Source organism: Oncorhynchus gorbuscha, linkage group LG18, assembly GCF_021184085.1.
Source record: "Oncorhynchus gorbuscha isolate QuinsamMale2020 ecotype Even-year linkage group LG18, OgorEven_v1.0, whole genome shotgun sequence".
Classification (NCBI taxonomy): domain Eukaryota; kingdom Metazoa; phylum Chordata; class Actinopteri; order Salmoniformes; family Salmonidae; genus Oncorhynchus; species Oncorhynchus gorbuscha.
In genome coordinates, this window is record NC_060190.1 from 22,904,147 (window position 1) to 22,921,835 (window position 17,689).

The window sequence follows — 17,689 nt, forward strand, 5'->3', positions numbered from 1 at the left end:
TGCTGGGAGGAAATACAGAAAGACAGACAGGATACCACAAAATCCAGCAGTGAGCAGTGGGTGACAGTTTTCCAAAACCTAGGGAAAGCCAACTTGATCAACATGTTCAGGATTGTCTCATTTGTCCTCAGGCTCAAATGCCTTTGTAGAGAGGATTTTCTCTCTGATGACCATTAAAATGGTCAGACTCAAGAAACAGATGCAGCACAGAGCTGATCAAAAATGAACTTCAAATATCTGTGAACTGTGACTTCACTCTGGCTTTCCAATTGAATACGAATATGAATATACACTGTATTCATTCCCACAACACTATACCCACACCACCTGTCACGTTCGTCGAATGGAGGAGACCAAGGTGCAGCGTGATTTGAATACATGTTATATATTTACTGAATACAGACACTAAACAAACTACAAAAACGACCGTGAAGCTATACTACAAATGTGCAGACACAGGCAACTAGACATAGACAATAACCCACGAACCCACAATACAAAACAGGATACCTAAATATGGTTCCCAATCAGAGACAACGACAAAAACCTGTCACTGATTGAGAACCATATCAGGCCAAAACATAGAAATAGACAAACTAGACATACAACAGAATGCCCACTCATATCACACCCTGACCAAACAAAACATAGAAACAAACAACTCAAATCATGGTCAGAGTGTGACACCACCGTGGCACCGTGCACTGGCATGCCACCTTTTGTCCCTTATTTGATTGGCAACCCTACTGGTGACAGCCTATTTCTCTCTAAAAATATTGGACCAATTAAAAGTGCAATGTCAAATCAAATTCAAACGTTATATAAATTGCATTTAAATATGTATTCGCTACAATAATCTTGCATGTTCTGATGAGACAGGAACGTTGTTACTTCTAAGTAAGGTTCCTGGTCAGTTACAATTTTTACTTTGGGTAGAGAGTGTAGTGTGCACTCAAACCAGCGGTGGCAGCGATACGCCAAGTTGGCGTCCATCTGCCAGAAAGACCGAGACAAAGGAATTACCAGAGACGTCACCGGTGGGGCTTTTTGAATCGAGATTTCCTAAAAACACGCCACTTTGATAAAGATACAACTTACGCAGCAGGTTAAGAGAATTAACATTATAGGTTAGGAAAATTAGATTAAGGTTAGGAAAAGGGTCATCGCTGACCGGACTGTCCGTCAATTTGTGGTGGACGGTGCATCACAGGCACAAACTGCATAGCTCTGCAAAGCTGAGAGTCTACTGCAGCCATAAGAAGTCTAATCATTCTATATCAAATTTAATTTATAAAAACTCGAACACAATTTAAAGTTGTGATACAAAACCACTTTGTGTTCTTCACAGGGAGATAGAGACATCAATGAATGAGAGCAGTGCACCAGGAACTTTGTCAGATTTTCCAACCTCTAGTTTTATACCAAATTATTACAGTAAATTAGGCAGCTGAAATCTCAGCATATCAATTGTCATTTTTCATGAATTGGTTGTTCATAGCGAATAAAATTTGAAAATTAAATCTAAAATATATTTTTTTCATACTATTTACTCCAGCAGTGCGTGCTAGTGCAAAAAAGTTAATGCAAATAATAAAAGCAACAAAAGCTCTTTCTAACAGTATAAGGCATTACTAGGTACTGTTCATGGTCCTCTCATGAAGATATGTTTAATACAACCATCCACTTCACATGAACACTCAACAGGTTAACTAGTGTAAATTAATCATAATTTACGATATTTCATCTGCCTATAAACCCTGCATGCTTTTCCACGTTGTGGCGGTTGTACGACATAACAGACGTGACTCCCAAGTTGACTTCGAAATGGTTATTATATCAATATTTGCTCTTAAATGCCCATCAGACCAGCAGGAAAAGAGAGCGAGTGAACCGTTACATACACAATTTATACAGAACAGAAAGTGGGTTGACTCCAGAAGATCAGGTCTTCGGATTGGTTCAGCCTGGAGGTGGTCTTCTTGCATTGGCTCAGCTGGGCCGTCCATCACTCTAGAATCTCGCCGTCACACAATGTTCAGCTAAAGAGGTAGATTTGGTGTGTATGTGTGTGTGTGAGCTATCCTGTAGGGGGCCCCACATCCTTTACTGTGAGAATATGTTGCTATGTGTTGTCTCAGTTATAACAATGCAATAGCAGTAAGCTGGTCACCTGCATAAGAAATAGCACTTCCTAACAACACTCAACAGGTTAACTAGCATAAATTCACCATAATTTACGGTATTTAATCTGCCTATAAACTCTGCATGCTTTTCCATGTTGTGCTGGCTGTACAACATAACAAACCATCGCGTGACTCCAAGTTTACTTCAATATGACTGTTATTATAGCAATATTTGCACTTTAATGCATTTCCGACCACAATTGTCACAATCTATTTCACAGACGACCAAAATAATCCACCCTTGTGTAGTGTATTTTGTTTTGTCGACATTGGGACATTTTACAGACAAATTTGCCGTTTCCATCAGGCCATTCATGAGTTTCTTTATGCGTCAGGTAATTCATCCCCATGAAATGATTGGATGGAAACCCGGTTATAGAGAGAAAGATGGCGATGTCATCAATAGCCTTTATTTTTTAAATGATTTATTTAACTTAAAATCTACCTGGAAATTAAGTCAACTTATACAGAAAAGCTAAAAAAGAAAAAAAATGATACAACAATAATGTCACATCAAATTAATGTTACAGCAATATCAATAAAACAAAGTATGGTTTAAAATCAGTTTGTCATCTAAAGAATTCAGTGAAGGATGCTAGTTTATATAACACAATTGTACACTGTTGGTGTTGATGTTAAAAAGTAGCATATATGCACAGCAATCAATGCTCAGTTTATTTGAAAGATTCTTGTCACACGAAATGCATACTCAATCAAAATACATTTCTCCCAGAGCCCCAGATAACATATTTAGGCCTCTACATGGACATTCAATTATACGACAACAATGTAAAAAATATAGAAATTAGGAACTTTATTCCAATCTTAAACTGCAAGGCTCACTAACTAATCTCTTAATACTTATTATTTTTTTAAATTGCATGTTGTTGGAGGTTCCAGAGGTAGTCGTTGGCGAAGTTCATAATCTGAGTCATGGCGTTCAGTATCAGGATATCCATGTTGTTATCCAGCATCCCCTCCTCGTGGTAGTTCTTCACCGGTAGGATGCAGTTCATGGGAAGGCCTAGCTCATTACTGCAGATCTGCATCTGAAAAACGTTGGAGACAAAGAGGACTGGATCAGTTTTTGCTTGAGTGATGATCATTGAATCATGTCAGCACAACCAAGATTTAATGGCCGACTACATTGCAGACATTGCATTGCGTCAACCGATGGTTGCGTGCCACGGCATCAACTGTGCAGTTGAGCATCAGATTGCCTCATCATGTTATATAGTTAGCTGACATGTTAAACACTTGTCCAGGCAATGTGACATTTGTTCAGGTCTGAGGTCATGTGATTTACCTTCTCTTTGATCGCCTTGCTGTAGAAGATTCTCCTCACATCCTTGTTCACCAGCTCACAAGCCTTGTCTGACATGGTCATGACAACAACTTGAGGGATATCTGCCATAGAAATGAATATTTAATGAATAGAAGGACTAGCATAAGTAACACTATCATGTAATAGTGAAAAGTCAAGAGCTACAGCTGAAAGGTGACAACTGATTCGCCAACCATAGTTGTAGTTTCTATTGAGAAGCAGAGTTTAAAGAGCTTACTTACTCAGTCTGCTGGCTTCTGCCCTGATGCTCTTCATCTTGGCTATGACATCCTCTGGCATGCGAGAGATTTTGTCCGCTGACACAATACTCACCAGGCAGTGAGTTTTGTCACTTAAGCTGGGATTCTGAATGAATTCCTTATTTTGGTCTGATAATGGGTGGACAGTATTGAACTGGCCAAGAAAATATAAGATTTGTTAGTGTGTGTGTGTGTGTGTATGTGTGTGTGTGTGTATGACATCTACATTACCTCATAGCCCTCTGGTAGATGGCCCTTCAGAGCATTGATGATGTCATCAGGGTGCAGCCCGTTTTTTTGTGTTTCCAGACCCATGACATCATTGAATGCAAAGGGAAGATGTTTTTCTCCTGAACGCCCTTTAAAGTAGTGTGTCATAATGAAAATAAATGTTTTATTTAATGACGTATCTTTTTTCTATGGAAAGGATAAATACCCTCACACACATGAAAGCATCCCAAACTGATGCTCAGAATCAACAAATATACAGTGGGGAGAACAAGTATTTGATACACTGCCGAATTTGCAGGTTTTCCTACGTACAAAGCATGAGGTCTGTAATTTTTATCATAGGTACACTTTAACTGTGAGAGGCTGAATCTAAAACAAAAATCCAGAAAATCACATTGTATGATTTTTAAGTAATTAATTAGCATTTTATTGTATTTGATACATCAGAAAAGCAGAACTTAATATTTGGTACAGAAACCTTTGTTTGCAATTACAGAGATCATATGTTTCCTGTAGTTCTTGACCAGGTTTGCACACACTGCAGCAGGGATTTTGGCCCACTCCTCCAGACAGACCTTCTCCAGATCTTTCAGGTTTCGGGGCTGTCGCTGGGCAATACGGACTTTCAGCTCCTTCCAAAGATTTTCTATTGGGTTCAGGTTTGGAGACTGGCTAGGCCACTCCAGGACCTTGAGATGCTTTCTTACGGAGCCACTCCTTAGTTGCCCTGGCTGTGTGTTTCGGGTCGTTGTCATGCTGGAAGACCCAGCCACGACCCATCTTCAATGCTCTTACTGAGGGAAGGAGGTTGTTGGCCAAGATCTCACGTTACATGGCTCCATCCATCCTCCCCTCAATACGGTGCAATCGTCCTGTCCCCTTTGCAGAAAATCATCTCCAAAGAATGATGTTTCCACCTCCATGCTTCACGGTTGGGATGGTGTTCTTGGGGTTGAACTCATCCTTCTTCTTCCTCCAAACACGGCGAGTGGAGTTTAGACCAAAAAGCTCTATTTTTGTATCATCAGACCACATGACCTTCTCCTATTCCTCCTCTGGATCATCCAGATGGTCATTGGCAAACTTCAGACGGGCCTGGAAATGCACTGGCTTGAGCAGGGGGACCTTGCGTGTGCTGCAGGATTTTAATCCATGATGGCGTAGTGTGTTACTAATGGTTTTCTTTGAGACTGTGGTCCCAGCTCTCTTCAGGTCATTGACCAGGTCCTGCCGTGTAGTTCTGGGCTGATCCCTCACCTTCCTCATGATCATTGATGCTCCACGACATGAGATCTTGCATGGAGACCCAGACCGAGGGTAATTATCCCTGATGTCCTTACACAGCTCCCTGGTCTTGGCCATTATGGAGAGGTTGGAGTCTGTTTGATTGAGTGTGTGGACAGGTGTCTTTTATACAGGTAACGAGTTCAAACAGGTGCAGTTAATACAGGTAATGAGTGGAGAATAGGAGGGCTTCTTAAAGAAAAACTAACAGGTCTGTGAGAGCCGGAATTCTTACTGGTTGGTAGGTGATCAAATACGTATGTCATGCAATAAAATGCAAATTAATTACTTAAAAATCATACAATGTGATTTTCTGGATTTTTGTTTTAGATTCTGTCTCTCACAGTTGAAGTGTACCTATGATAAAAATTACAGACCTCTACATGCTTTATAAGTAGGAAAACCTGCAAAATCGTCAGTGTATCAAATACTTGTTCTCCCAACTGTATACACTGTGTGCACAAAACATTAGGAACATCTGAACTCTACCGACAGTACATGTACATATTACCTCAATTACCTCGACTAACTGGTGCCCGCGCACATTGACTCTGTACTGGTACCACCTGTATATAGCCTCGCTATTGTTATTTTACTGCTGCTCTACTACATGATTCCATATGTGTTATTCATAGTTTTGATGTCTTCACCATTATTCTACAATGTAGAAAATAGTAAAAAATAAAGAAAAACCCTTGAACGAGTAGGTGTGTCCAAACTTTTGACTGGTACTGTAAGTATTCAGACCCTTTACTCAGACCCTTTATATAAAATTGATTTAGGGCACAATGCCCAGAAATGTGCAAAAAGGTGCATAAAGTAAAAATGCAAGACCAACGTTTCGTTTTTTTAACTCAAAGGATATAACTAAGCAGTAGAATACATATTATAAACTGGGTGGTTCGAGCCCTGAATGCTGATTGGCTGACAGCCGTGGTATATCAGACCGTATACCATGGGTATGACAAAACATTTATTTTTACTGTTCTAGTTATGTTGGTAACCAGTTTATAATATCAATAAGGCACCTCAGGGGTTTGTGATATATGGCCAATATACCACGGCTAAGGGCTGCGTCCAGGCACTCCACGTTGCGTCGTGCATAAGATCAGCCCTTAGCCGTGGTATATTGGCCATATATCACACCTCCTTGGGCCTTATTGCTTAAATATAACATTTATTCTGTGTACATTTCTACCTTGTATTCTACTGTGTAGTTACATGCTTTGCATTTATCTAGTCTTGAATATGTGATGTAATCAACTCATTTACATTTTCTTTATAGCCAGATTTGTGTGCTTTCATTTGTCTTGTCCCTTTTCCTTGATGTACATTTTCACATAAAAAAAATATGTAAATGATATACATTTGATATAGATGATATACATTTGTTTTTTGTTTGACGTTTCCAACATTGAGTGTATTTATTATTTTCATGGTCCCACTTTTGCAAACCTACGCCCCTGTGATTGCCTACGTTTTGCATTTAAAACAGCGCAGACAACCTCTCTTTGTTCCTGTAAGTCCCTCTTCATGTCTCTGCCTGTTTGTAGCTCATGAAATACTGTGTCTTAGTGTACCAGGATATATAGGTAGCCATGTTCCATGCCTGCATTGTGTCTGTGTTAAATGTATTAGGCACTGCAGCTTACTGTCATGGTGAAGCTAAAGCTAAAGCCAGAGGTAGAAGCTACCAGGGCACCACTTGTTGTCCGATTTTGGAAGACATTGTTGACTGAGTTGATGAAGCTGGACTTTCCTGCACCGACTGGTCCATATAGCAGGCATCTGAGCTGACCCACGTCAGGATCATTCAGTTTAAAGCTCCTCAGTTCATCCACCATGTGGTCTCTCTCTTCTTTACTGTCAGAGACAATGAAGAGCACCTGTTACTTCTTGTTTTGTTTACCTGGCCACTGTTTCCAAATGTTAACCTTTTAGCATCTTTGGCACAGATTCATTGCAAATCAATGGTACCAATATTAGCATGTTTTGGACCCACTGGCTCCAGGTCAGCTACAAGTCCATGCTAGGTAAAGCTCCGCCTTATCTCAGTTCACTGGTCACGATGGCAACACCCATCCGTAGCACGCGCTCCAGCAGGTGTATCTCACTGATCATCCCTAAAGCCAACACCTCATTTGGCCGCCTTTCGTTTCAGTACTCTGCTGCCTGTGACTGGAACGAATTGCAAAAATCGCTGAAGTTGGAGACTTTTATCTCCCTCACCAACTTCAAACATCAGCTATCTGAGCAGCTAACCGATCGCTGCAGCAGCACATAGTCTATTGGTAAATAGCCCACCCATTTTCACCTACCTCATCCCCATACTGTTTTTATCCCCATACTGTTTTTTATTTATTTACTCTTCTGCTCTTTTGCACACCAATATCTCTACCTGTACATGACCATCTGATCATTTATCACTCCAGTGTTAATCTGCAATATTGTAATTATTCGCCTACCTCCTCATGCCTTTTGCACACATTGTATATAGACTCCCCTTTTTTTTCTACTGTGTTATTGACTTGTTAATTGTTTACTCCATGTGTAACTCTGTGTTGTCTGTTCACACTGCTATGCTTTATCTTGGCCAGGTCGCAGTTGCAAATGAGAACTTGTTCTCAACTAGCCTACCTGGTTAAATAAAGGTGAAATAAAAAAATAAAAAATAAAAAAATTCATGTCCGAATCATCCTAAAGTATTTCAAATTGACTGAGTAGCTCAATTAAGTTACTTATAGGTGATTTGGACATGAAGCGTGGAAAATGCTAATTTCAGTACCATTGACTTGCAATTGACTTGTGCCACAAATGTTAAACATTTATCATTTTGAAACAGTGGCCATAGACTGCTTATAATTATGTTCATGGGAAACGTTATCAAGATAACACTAGGACTAATTTAAGATGGTGGGAAAACGGATATCAGCATTTTAGTATAGCACACCATTCACACAACACAACCCTTGATAGTGATTGTAATTATAACCTAAATGTTTGTTTGACTTTCTCCTTCATCCTCCATATTGGTCAGTCAGTACAGTACTTACCTCCAACATGTGTTCCTCCATATTGGTCAGTCAGTACAGTACTTACCTCCAACATGTGTTCCTCCATATTGGTCAGTCAGTACAGTACTTACCTCCAACATGTGTTCCTCCATTGTTGGTCAGTCAGTACAGTACTTACCTCCAACATGTGTTCCTCCATATTGGTCAGTCAGTACAGTACTTACCTCCAACATGTGTTCCTCCATTGTTGGTCAAATTCTGTGTGACACACATGGAACACATTTAGATTAAATTAGTTCATTGTTTTCCACATTCCAACACCCCCCATCTCTTACTTTCAAAAGAATTTGAAGATTGATTACAATGACACATAATTAATGAGAGTAGACTACAGTCAATGATACAGGTTATGTACTATATAAGTAAAGCCTTGGGGCTGTGGTCAATGCATGCGCTAAAACAGTGTCTGCAGGTTCCCAGAAAAAAGTAACAAGAATTGGGACCGATGCACTGTGCTTGAACAGAATTTGCATCTCACACCTGATATGAACTATCAGGGGTTGACTGTATTTGACAGATATGTCATCTCTCTTACCCTACTTTGGTGGGGGTGGCGTTGATTCAGCTCCACCCATGTTTGCTTTTCTGAGAGGGAATGTAACAGGGTTGGGGTCAATTCCAAGTTCATTAGAAATTCCAATTTAATTAACTCATGAAGTGGAGAATTTATTTTGAATTAAATTTGAATTTCAACAGTCTTTCAAGTTATTGAATTGGAAATAGACTGCATGGATTTATTGGAATTTCGTCGGAATTGTAAAACATTTAATCTGTGAAATTGTATTAAATTCGAATTCAGTATTTTTACATTTAAGGTAAAGCAATGTATCCAACATTGACTGTAGAATTGGTATTTCTATCGTTCCAGTATAGGTAGGCTGTCTGAACAGTCACATGATCAGTCTGAAAGCCTGAGGGAATTGAATTTGTGGAATTGTTGTGACCTAATATTGAATTGGGAATTGAATTCTTGGAATTTACCTAACAGGAATTCTTGGAATTTACCTAAGAGGAAATTAGTTCTCTGAATTCAAAGACTGACCTGGAATTTTAATTGAATTAAATCGAATTTACAGATTATTAAATTATTTCTAATTGAATTTGTGGAATTAGAGGCCCAGTGCAGTCAGAAATGTGATTCCTGTGTTTTATATATACGTCCACACTATGAGGTTGGAATAATACTGTGAAATTGTGAAAATGATGATAATGTCCTTTTAGTGTAAGAGCTGTTTGAAAAGACCGCTTTCAATTTCAGCCTGTTTTGGTGGGATGGATTGTTGGCCTCCCTGGTGACATCCCCAGGCGGTAAATTAGTTAGTAGACCAATAAGAAAGTGTTCCAAACCTCTGTTACCTCTCTGCCAATAACAGATAGATTTCACCTCCCCACTCAGACCACTCCAACAGTCCTATCCACATTTTTTCTTGAGAAATTGCTCTTTGCTAAGAAGCTGTGTTTGTTCTCAATTAAAATGGTTAAAAACAATCACAGAAAGGTACTTAATTGTTAGCCAGAAATGATTTGACTGTGAGATACAAACAGCTGCATTGGACCTTTTAACTCAACCCTGGAACATAAAAATACTATTTGGGTTGAATAGTATGTCATGTCTGCACTGCAGCTATTAGGGCTGGGTGGATACCAGTATTACAATATTTTTTCTACGGCAAAAATGAAAATATGAAGCTTACCAAACTCTTTGGTCCTTTAAATACCTGCTGTATGTAAGATATTGTGTGCTATAGCTTGAAAAATAAATACATGTGACTCTGGATGGCAACATAATGATGTTTGTTTCCAACATTAGGGCTGTTTTCCTAAAGAAGTTTAATCCACTTCACGTTTTGTTTCCTTGCCACGTTACTAATGAATATTGTGATATTGGTATCGTCATGGCCCTAGTGGCTACACTACATGGCCAGATGTATGTGGACACCCCTTCAAATGAGGGGATTCAGCCATACCTGTTGATGACAGGTGTATAAAATTGAGCACACAGCCATGCAATCTCCATAGGGAAACATTGGCAGTAGAATGGCCAATACTGAAGAGATCAGTGACTTTCAACGTGGCACCATCATAGGATTCCTCTTTTCCAACAAGTCAGTTCGTAACAGTTCTGCCCTGCTAGAGCTGCCCTGGGCAACTGTAAGTGCTATTATTGGGAAGTGGAAACGTCTAGGAGCAACAACGGCTCAGCGCAAAGTGGTAGGCCACACAAGTTGACATAACGGGACCACAAGTGCTGAAACGTGTAAAAATCATCTGTCCTCGGTTGCACTCACTACCGAGTTCCAAACTGCTTCTGGAAGCAACATCAGCACAAAAACTGTTCGTCGGGACCTTCATGAAATGGTTTTCCATGGCTGAGCAGCCGCGCGCACAAGCCTAAGATCACCATGTGCAATGCCAAGCGTCGGCTGGAGCAGTGGAAACACGTTCTCTGGAGTGATCAATCACGCGTCACCATCTGGCAGTCCGAAGGACGAATCTGGGTTTGGCGGATGCCAGGAGAACGCTACTTGCCCTAATGCATAGTGCCACCTCTAAAGTTTGGTGTCTGGGGCTGTTTCATGGTTCGGGCTAAGCCCCTTAGTTCTTGTGAAGGGAAATCTTAACGCTACAGCATAAAATGACATTTTAGACGATTCTGTGCTTCCAGCTTTGTGGCAACAGTTTGAGGAAGGCCCTTTCCTGTTTTAGCATGATAATGCCCCCATGCACAAAGCGAGGTCCATACAGAAATGGGTTATCGAGATCGGTGTAGAAGAACTTGACTTGCCTGCAGAAAGCCCTGACCTCAACCACATCAACACCTTTGGGATGAATGTGAACGCCAACTGCAAGCCAGGCCTAATCGCCCAATATCAGTGCCCGACCTCTCTAATGCATCTTGTAGCTGAATGGAAGCAAGTCCCCGCAGTCATGCTCCAACATCTAGTGGAAAACCTTCCCAGAAGAGTGGAGACTGTTATAACATCAAAGGTGGTACGCCATATTAACGCCCTTGATTTTGGAATAAAATGTTTGACGAGTAGGTGTCCATATACTTTGCAGACTGCTAAGTGCCACATACAAACAGATATATGGTCTGGATGTGCTGGGTGTTAAATGCATGTAATACAATGAGTACATGTACAACATATGTGGAACTGTCATTTAACTGCACTCAAAATGATGTCTGTTTTTTTACTCTTTTTGCAGATCTACAATGAGAAAAGAAGGCAGTTCAGCCTGGTAAAGAATTCTCCTTATGAGATGGTGGAGAAGGTAGCTTCAGACATCGAGAAGCTACTGGCCAAGAAACGCAAAGCACTTGATGTAAGTCAGCAATTTGACTTCTATTTATTTCACAAATAAACATAATATTTAGTGGCAGTTTGACAGACAGATTTAGCTCGGTCCTGGGCTAAAAAGCAAGTTCAATAGTGAATCTCCATTGAAAATGCTTCTTAATCCAAGATTCCCTACTGGAAATGTCACACAAAATGAACACATTTCATATGCAATATATTCGTATTGTGAACGCAATGACTTGATAACCTGTTTCCAATACATTTTTAATCTATACTGAACAAAAATATAAATGCATTACATTTCAAAGATTTTACTGAGATACAGTTCTTAAGGAAATCAGTCACTTGAAATAAATTAGGCACTAATCTATGGATTTTACATGACTGGGCAGGGTCGCACCCACTTGAGCCAAGCCCACCCACTGGGGAGCCAGGCCCAGCCAATCAAAATTTGTTTTTCCACACAAAAGTGCTTTGTTAGACAGAAATACTTCTCAGTTTCATCAGCTGTCCGGGTGGCCGGTCTTAGACTCAGACGATCCCGCAGGTGAGGAAGCCGCATGTGGAGGTCCTGGGCTGGTATGGTTACACCTGGTCGGCCTCACACCTGGTTGTGAGGCCGGTTGGTTGTACTGCCAAATTCTCTAAAATGACGTTGGAGGCGACTTATGGTAGAGAAATGAACATTCAATTCTCTGGCAACAGCTCTGGTGGTGGATATTCCTGCAGTCAGCATGCCAATTGCACGCAACAAAATGCCACTAAAATGTTAAGTTTGTCACACAACACAAGGCCATATATGGCATTTTGTTGTCCCCAGCACAAGGCGCACCTGTGTCATGATCATGCTGTTTAATCAGCTTTTTGATATGCAGCACCTGTCAGGTGGATGGATTATCTTGGCAAAGGAGAAATGCTCACTAACAGGAATGTAAACAAATCTGTGCACAAAATTTGAGAGAAAAGCTTTTTGTGCGTATGGAACATTTCTGTGATCTTTTATTTCAGTTCATGAAACATGGGACCAAAACTTTGCGTTTATATTTTTATTCAGTTTATTTAGGAACAAAAAAATGCACGAAACCAGCTGGTGTTTGTGAAAGCAAAGACAGGTGGAATGCATTTAACAAGTTATAATTCAATTTGTGTTACAGTAAACATTTGTTATTGTATAATTCATTTATAGTTTTAATATATGTCCAGGAAACTGCCCCATAATGTAGAAGATGTATAGGGACAATAGAAGACAATGTTACAGTTTCTTTTTGCACAAATTATAGACAGCTTCTACAAACATTGCAATGTAGCAGTTTAGATTTTTCCTTTTGCAATGCGAATATTGTACTGCATTTCGATCAGGTCCTTTACCAATTTTTCCTATCAGCAGAATAACTTGTTTATAAAAGATAAAATTAAATATGTATAAAACAAATGTGAATAGACCTACCTTGTTGGTACTAGTTCCTCCTGAGGCTGAAATTCTGATATAGTTGTGAAAAAAAGGATTTCACCAGCACCTATTTATACTTGCGCAATAGAAAGTGAAATTCAGGTGAGGAGGGCTGTCTAGCTCTCCTATTGCTATACCCATTTCTTGTAAATGCAGCCATTATAGTAAAAGAGGGACCATATTTTTTTATATAACTTTCACTTTTTTTCTACAGGTAAGAGCATCAGGTGGTTTTGTGGTTTACACAGAAAGACGAACACTCAGCTCTTATAGTCTTCTAAACCCATTACATTTCTATGAAGTCAGACCATTTAGGCTGCTTTAGAAATGGTCTTATGAGGTAAAATAGACCCAGAACCGCCCATGTCCTCCGTCCTCCTCGAGCGCTGAGGTTAAATAGAGCTAGCAACCAGCATAGCAACAGAGGCTTTGGTTCCTTACGTAGGCAGGTCAGAATTTGACCGTTTCTAGCAACAGCCCTAGCACCAGACGTTAACAGCTAATTGAATCCCGTTGTGTACCAGGGGTGGACACTTTTGGCAGTGGACATATCTAAATCATGTGAAAATCATTTTTTAAATATCCCTCCCATTCAACTAGGCCTATTCAAAATAAAGGGCAGGACTTTTGTTTTCTCTGTTCTCTAACCTGACCTCTTGAACTTGCAGAGGCTGGCCAGTGAAGCAGAACGTGTCCAGCGAGACCATCCCTGGCACGACAGCGTCAAGGTAACACTACTGTAACACACTCTACCAGCAGACTGTCTGCATTTGTAATGTGTAAAAGATTCAGCAGGGGGTCATGATACTAAGCACATCCCCTATTGATGTAATGATTAGATCAACAGTAAATGTTCCCACAAACATCATCATGCACTCCTCAAAGTCATCAATGACCTCACCACTGCTGGTACTGGTGCTCTCAACATCCTAATTCTCCTTGACCTTACATAGCTATGATTTTCAAAATTGAGCACAGGTGCATCCTGTCTTTCTTTCTACAACTTGATTGGAGTCCACCTGTGGTAAATTCAATTGATTGGACATGATTTGGAAAGGCATACACCTGTCTATATAAGGTCTCACAGTTGACAGTACATATCAGAGCAAAAACAAAGCCATGAGGTGGAAGGAATTGCCAGTAGAGCTCAGGATTGAGTCGAGGCACAGATCTGGGGAAGGGTACCAAAACATTTATGCAGCATTCCAGGTCCCCAAGAACACAGTGGCCTCCATCATTCTTAAGTGGAAGAAGTTTGGAACCACCTAGAGCTGGCGGCCAGGCAAAACTGAGCAATTGGGGAAGAAGGGCCTGAGTCAGGGAGGTGACCAAGAACCCGATGGTCACTCTGACAGAGCTCCAAAGTTCCTCTGTGGAGATGGGAGAACCTCTCAGAAGGACAACCATCCCTGCAGCACTCCACCAATCAGGTCTTTATGGTAGAGTGGTCAGACGGAAGCCACTCTTCAGTAAAAGGCACATCACAGCTTGCTTGTAGTTTGCCAAAAGGCACCTAAAGACTCTCAGACCATGAGGAACAAGATTCTCTGGTCTGATGAAACCAATATTAAACTCTTTGGCCTGAATACCAAGCATCACGTCTGGAGGAAACCTGGCACCGTCCCTACGGTGAAGCATGGTGGTGCCAGCATAATGTCTTTTGGATGTTTTTCAAAGGTGAACAGAGCAAAGTACAGAGAGATCCTTGATGAAAACCTGCTCCAGACTGCTCAGGATCTCAGACTGGGGTGAAGATTCACCTTCCAACAGGACAACCAACCTAAGCACATCAAATTTTATTTGTCACATACACATGGTTAGCAGATGTTAATGTGAGTGTAGCGAAATGCTTGTGCTTCTAGTTCCGACAATGCAGTAATAACCAACAAGTAATCTAACTAACAATTCCAAAACTACTGTCTTATACACAGTGTAAGGGGATAAAGAATATGTACATGAAGATATATGAATGAGTGATGGTACAGAGCAGCATACAGTAGATGGTATCAAGTACAGTATATACATATGAGATGAGTATGTAGACAAAGTAAACAAAGTGGCATAGTTAAAGTGGCTAGTGATACATGTATTACATAAGGATGCAGTCGATGATGTAGAGTACAGTATATACGTATGCATATGAGATGAATAATGTAGGGTAAGTAACATTATATAAGGTAGTATTGTTTAAAGTGGCTAGAGATATATAGTTACATAATTTCCCATCAATTCCCATTATTAGAGTGGCTTGAGTTGGGTCAGTGTCAATGACAGTGTGTTGGCAGCAGCCACTCAATGTTAGTGGTGGCTGTTTAACAGTCTGATGGCCTTGAGATAGAAGCTGTTTTTCAGTCTCTCGGTCCCAGCTTTTATGCACCTGTACTGACCTCGCCTTCTGGATGATAGCGGGGTGAACAGGCAGTGGCTCGGGTGGTTGATGTCCTTGATGATCTTTATGGCCTTCCTGTAACATCGGGTGGTGTAGGTGTCCTGGAGGACAGGTAGTTTGCCCCCGGTGATGCGTTGTGCAGACCTCACTACCCTCTGGAGAGCCTTACGGTTGAGGGCGGAGCAGTTGCCGTACCAGGCGGTGATACAGCCCGCCAGGATGCTCTCGATTGTGCATCTGTAGAAGTTTGTGAGTGCTTTTGGTGACAAGCCGAATTTCTTCAGCCTCCTGAGGTTGAAGAGGCGCTGCTGCGCCTTCTTCACGATGCTGTCAGTGTGAGTGGACCAATTCAGTTTGTCTGTGATGTGTATGCCGAGGAACTTAAAACTTGCTACCCTCTCCACTACTGTTCCATCGATGTGGATAGGGGGGTGTTCCCTCTGCTGTTTCCTGAAGTCCACAATCATCTCCTTAGTTTTGTTGACGTTGAGTGTGAGGTTATTTTCCTGACACCACACTCCGAGGGCCCTCACCTCCTCCCTGTAGGCTGTCTCGTCGTTGTTGGTAATCAAGCCAACCACTGTTGTGTCGTCCGCAAACTTGATGATTGAGTTGGAGGCGTGCGTGGCCACGCAGTCGTGGGTGAACAGGGAGTACAGGAGAGGGCTCAGAACGCACCCTTGTGGGGCCCCCGTGTTGAGGATCAGCAGGGAGGAGATGTTGTTGCCTACCCTCACCACCTGGGGGCGGTCCGTCAGGAAGTCCAGTACCCAGTTGCACAGGGCGGGGTCGAGACCCAGGGTCTCGAGCTTGATGAAGAGCTTGGAGGGTACTATGGTGTTGAATGCCGAGCTGTAGTCGATGAACAGCATTCTCACATAGGTATTCCTCTTGTCCAGGTGGGTTAGGGCAGTGTGCAGTGTGGTTGAGATTGCATCGTCTGTGGACCTATTTGGGCGGTAAGCAAATTGGAGTGGGTCTAGGGTGTCAGGTAGGGTGGAGGTGATATGGTCCTTGACTTGTCTCTCAAAGCACTTCATGATGACGGAAGTGAGTGCTACGGGGCGGTAGTCGTTTAGCTCAGTTACCTTAGCTTTCTTGGGAACAGGAACAATGGTGGCCCTCTTGAAGCATGTGGGAACAGCAGACTGGTATAGGGATTGATTGAATATGTCCGTAAACACACCGGCCAGCTGGTCTGCGCATGCTCTGAGGGCGCGGCTGGGGATGCCGTCTGGGCCTGCAGCCTTGCGAGGGTTAACACGTTTAAATGTCTTACTCACCTCGGCTGCAGTGAAGGAGAGACCGCATGTTTTCATTGCAGGCCGTGTCAGTGGCACTGTACTGTCCTCAAAGGGGGCAAAAAAGTTATTTAGTCTGCCTGGGAGCAAAACATCCTGGTCCGTGACTGGGCTGGGTTTCTTCTTGTAGTCCGTGATTGATTGTAGACCCTGCCACATGCCTCTTGTGTCTGAGCCGTTGAATTGAGATTCTACTTTGTCTCTGTACTGACGCTTAGCTTGTTTAATAGCCTTGCGGAGGGAATAGCTGCACTGTTTGTATTCGGTCATGTTGCCAGACACCTTGCCCTGATTAAAAGCAGTGGTTCGCGCTTTCAGTTTCACGCGAATGCTGCCATCAATCCACGGTTTCTGGTTAGGTAATGTTTTTATCGTTGCTATGGGAACGACATCTTCAACGCACGTTCTAATGAACTCGCACACTGAATCAGCGTATTCGTCAATATTTTTATCTGACGCAATACGAAACATGTCCCAGTCCACGTGATGGAAGCAGTCTTGGAGTGTGGAGTCCGCTTGGTCGGACCAGCGTTGGACAGACCTCAGCGTGGGAGCCTCTTGTTTAAGTTTCTGCCTGTAGGCAGGGATCAACAAAATGGGCTTTTCCGGTCAGCTTTTCCGAAAGGGGGGCGGGGCAGGGCCTTATATGCGTCGCGGAAGTTAGAGTAACAATTATCCAAGGTTTTACCACCCCTGGTTGCGCAATCGATATGCTGATAAAATTTAGGGAGTCTTGTTTTCAGATTAGCTTTGTTAAAATCCCCAGCTACAATGAATGCAGCCTCCGGATAAATGGTTTCCAGTTTGCAAAGAGTTAAATAAAGTTCGTTCAGAGCCATCGATGTGTCTGCTTGGGGGGGGATATATACGGCTGTGATTATAATCGAAGAGAAT

General features: G+C 41.7%; 1 protein-coding gene across 2 annotated transcripts in view; it reads left to right on the forward strand.

Annotated features, from left to right (window-relative positions):
- Positions 1-17,689, forward strand: part of LOC124003879 (voltage-dependent calcium channel subunit alpha-2/delta-2-like) — a 98,028-nt gene that overhangs the window by 30,079 nt on the left and 50,260 nt on the right. For both annotated transcript variants that reach the window (XM_046312509.1, XM_046312510.1), the window contains exons 3-4: positions 11,564-11,680; positions 13,774-13,833. In XM_046312509.1, coding sequence (XP_046168465.1) covers positions 11,564-11,680; positions 13,774-13,833 — 177 coding nt within the window. The remainder of the gene's footprint in view (positions 1-11,563; positions 11,681-13,773; positions 13,834-17,689) is intronic.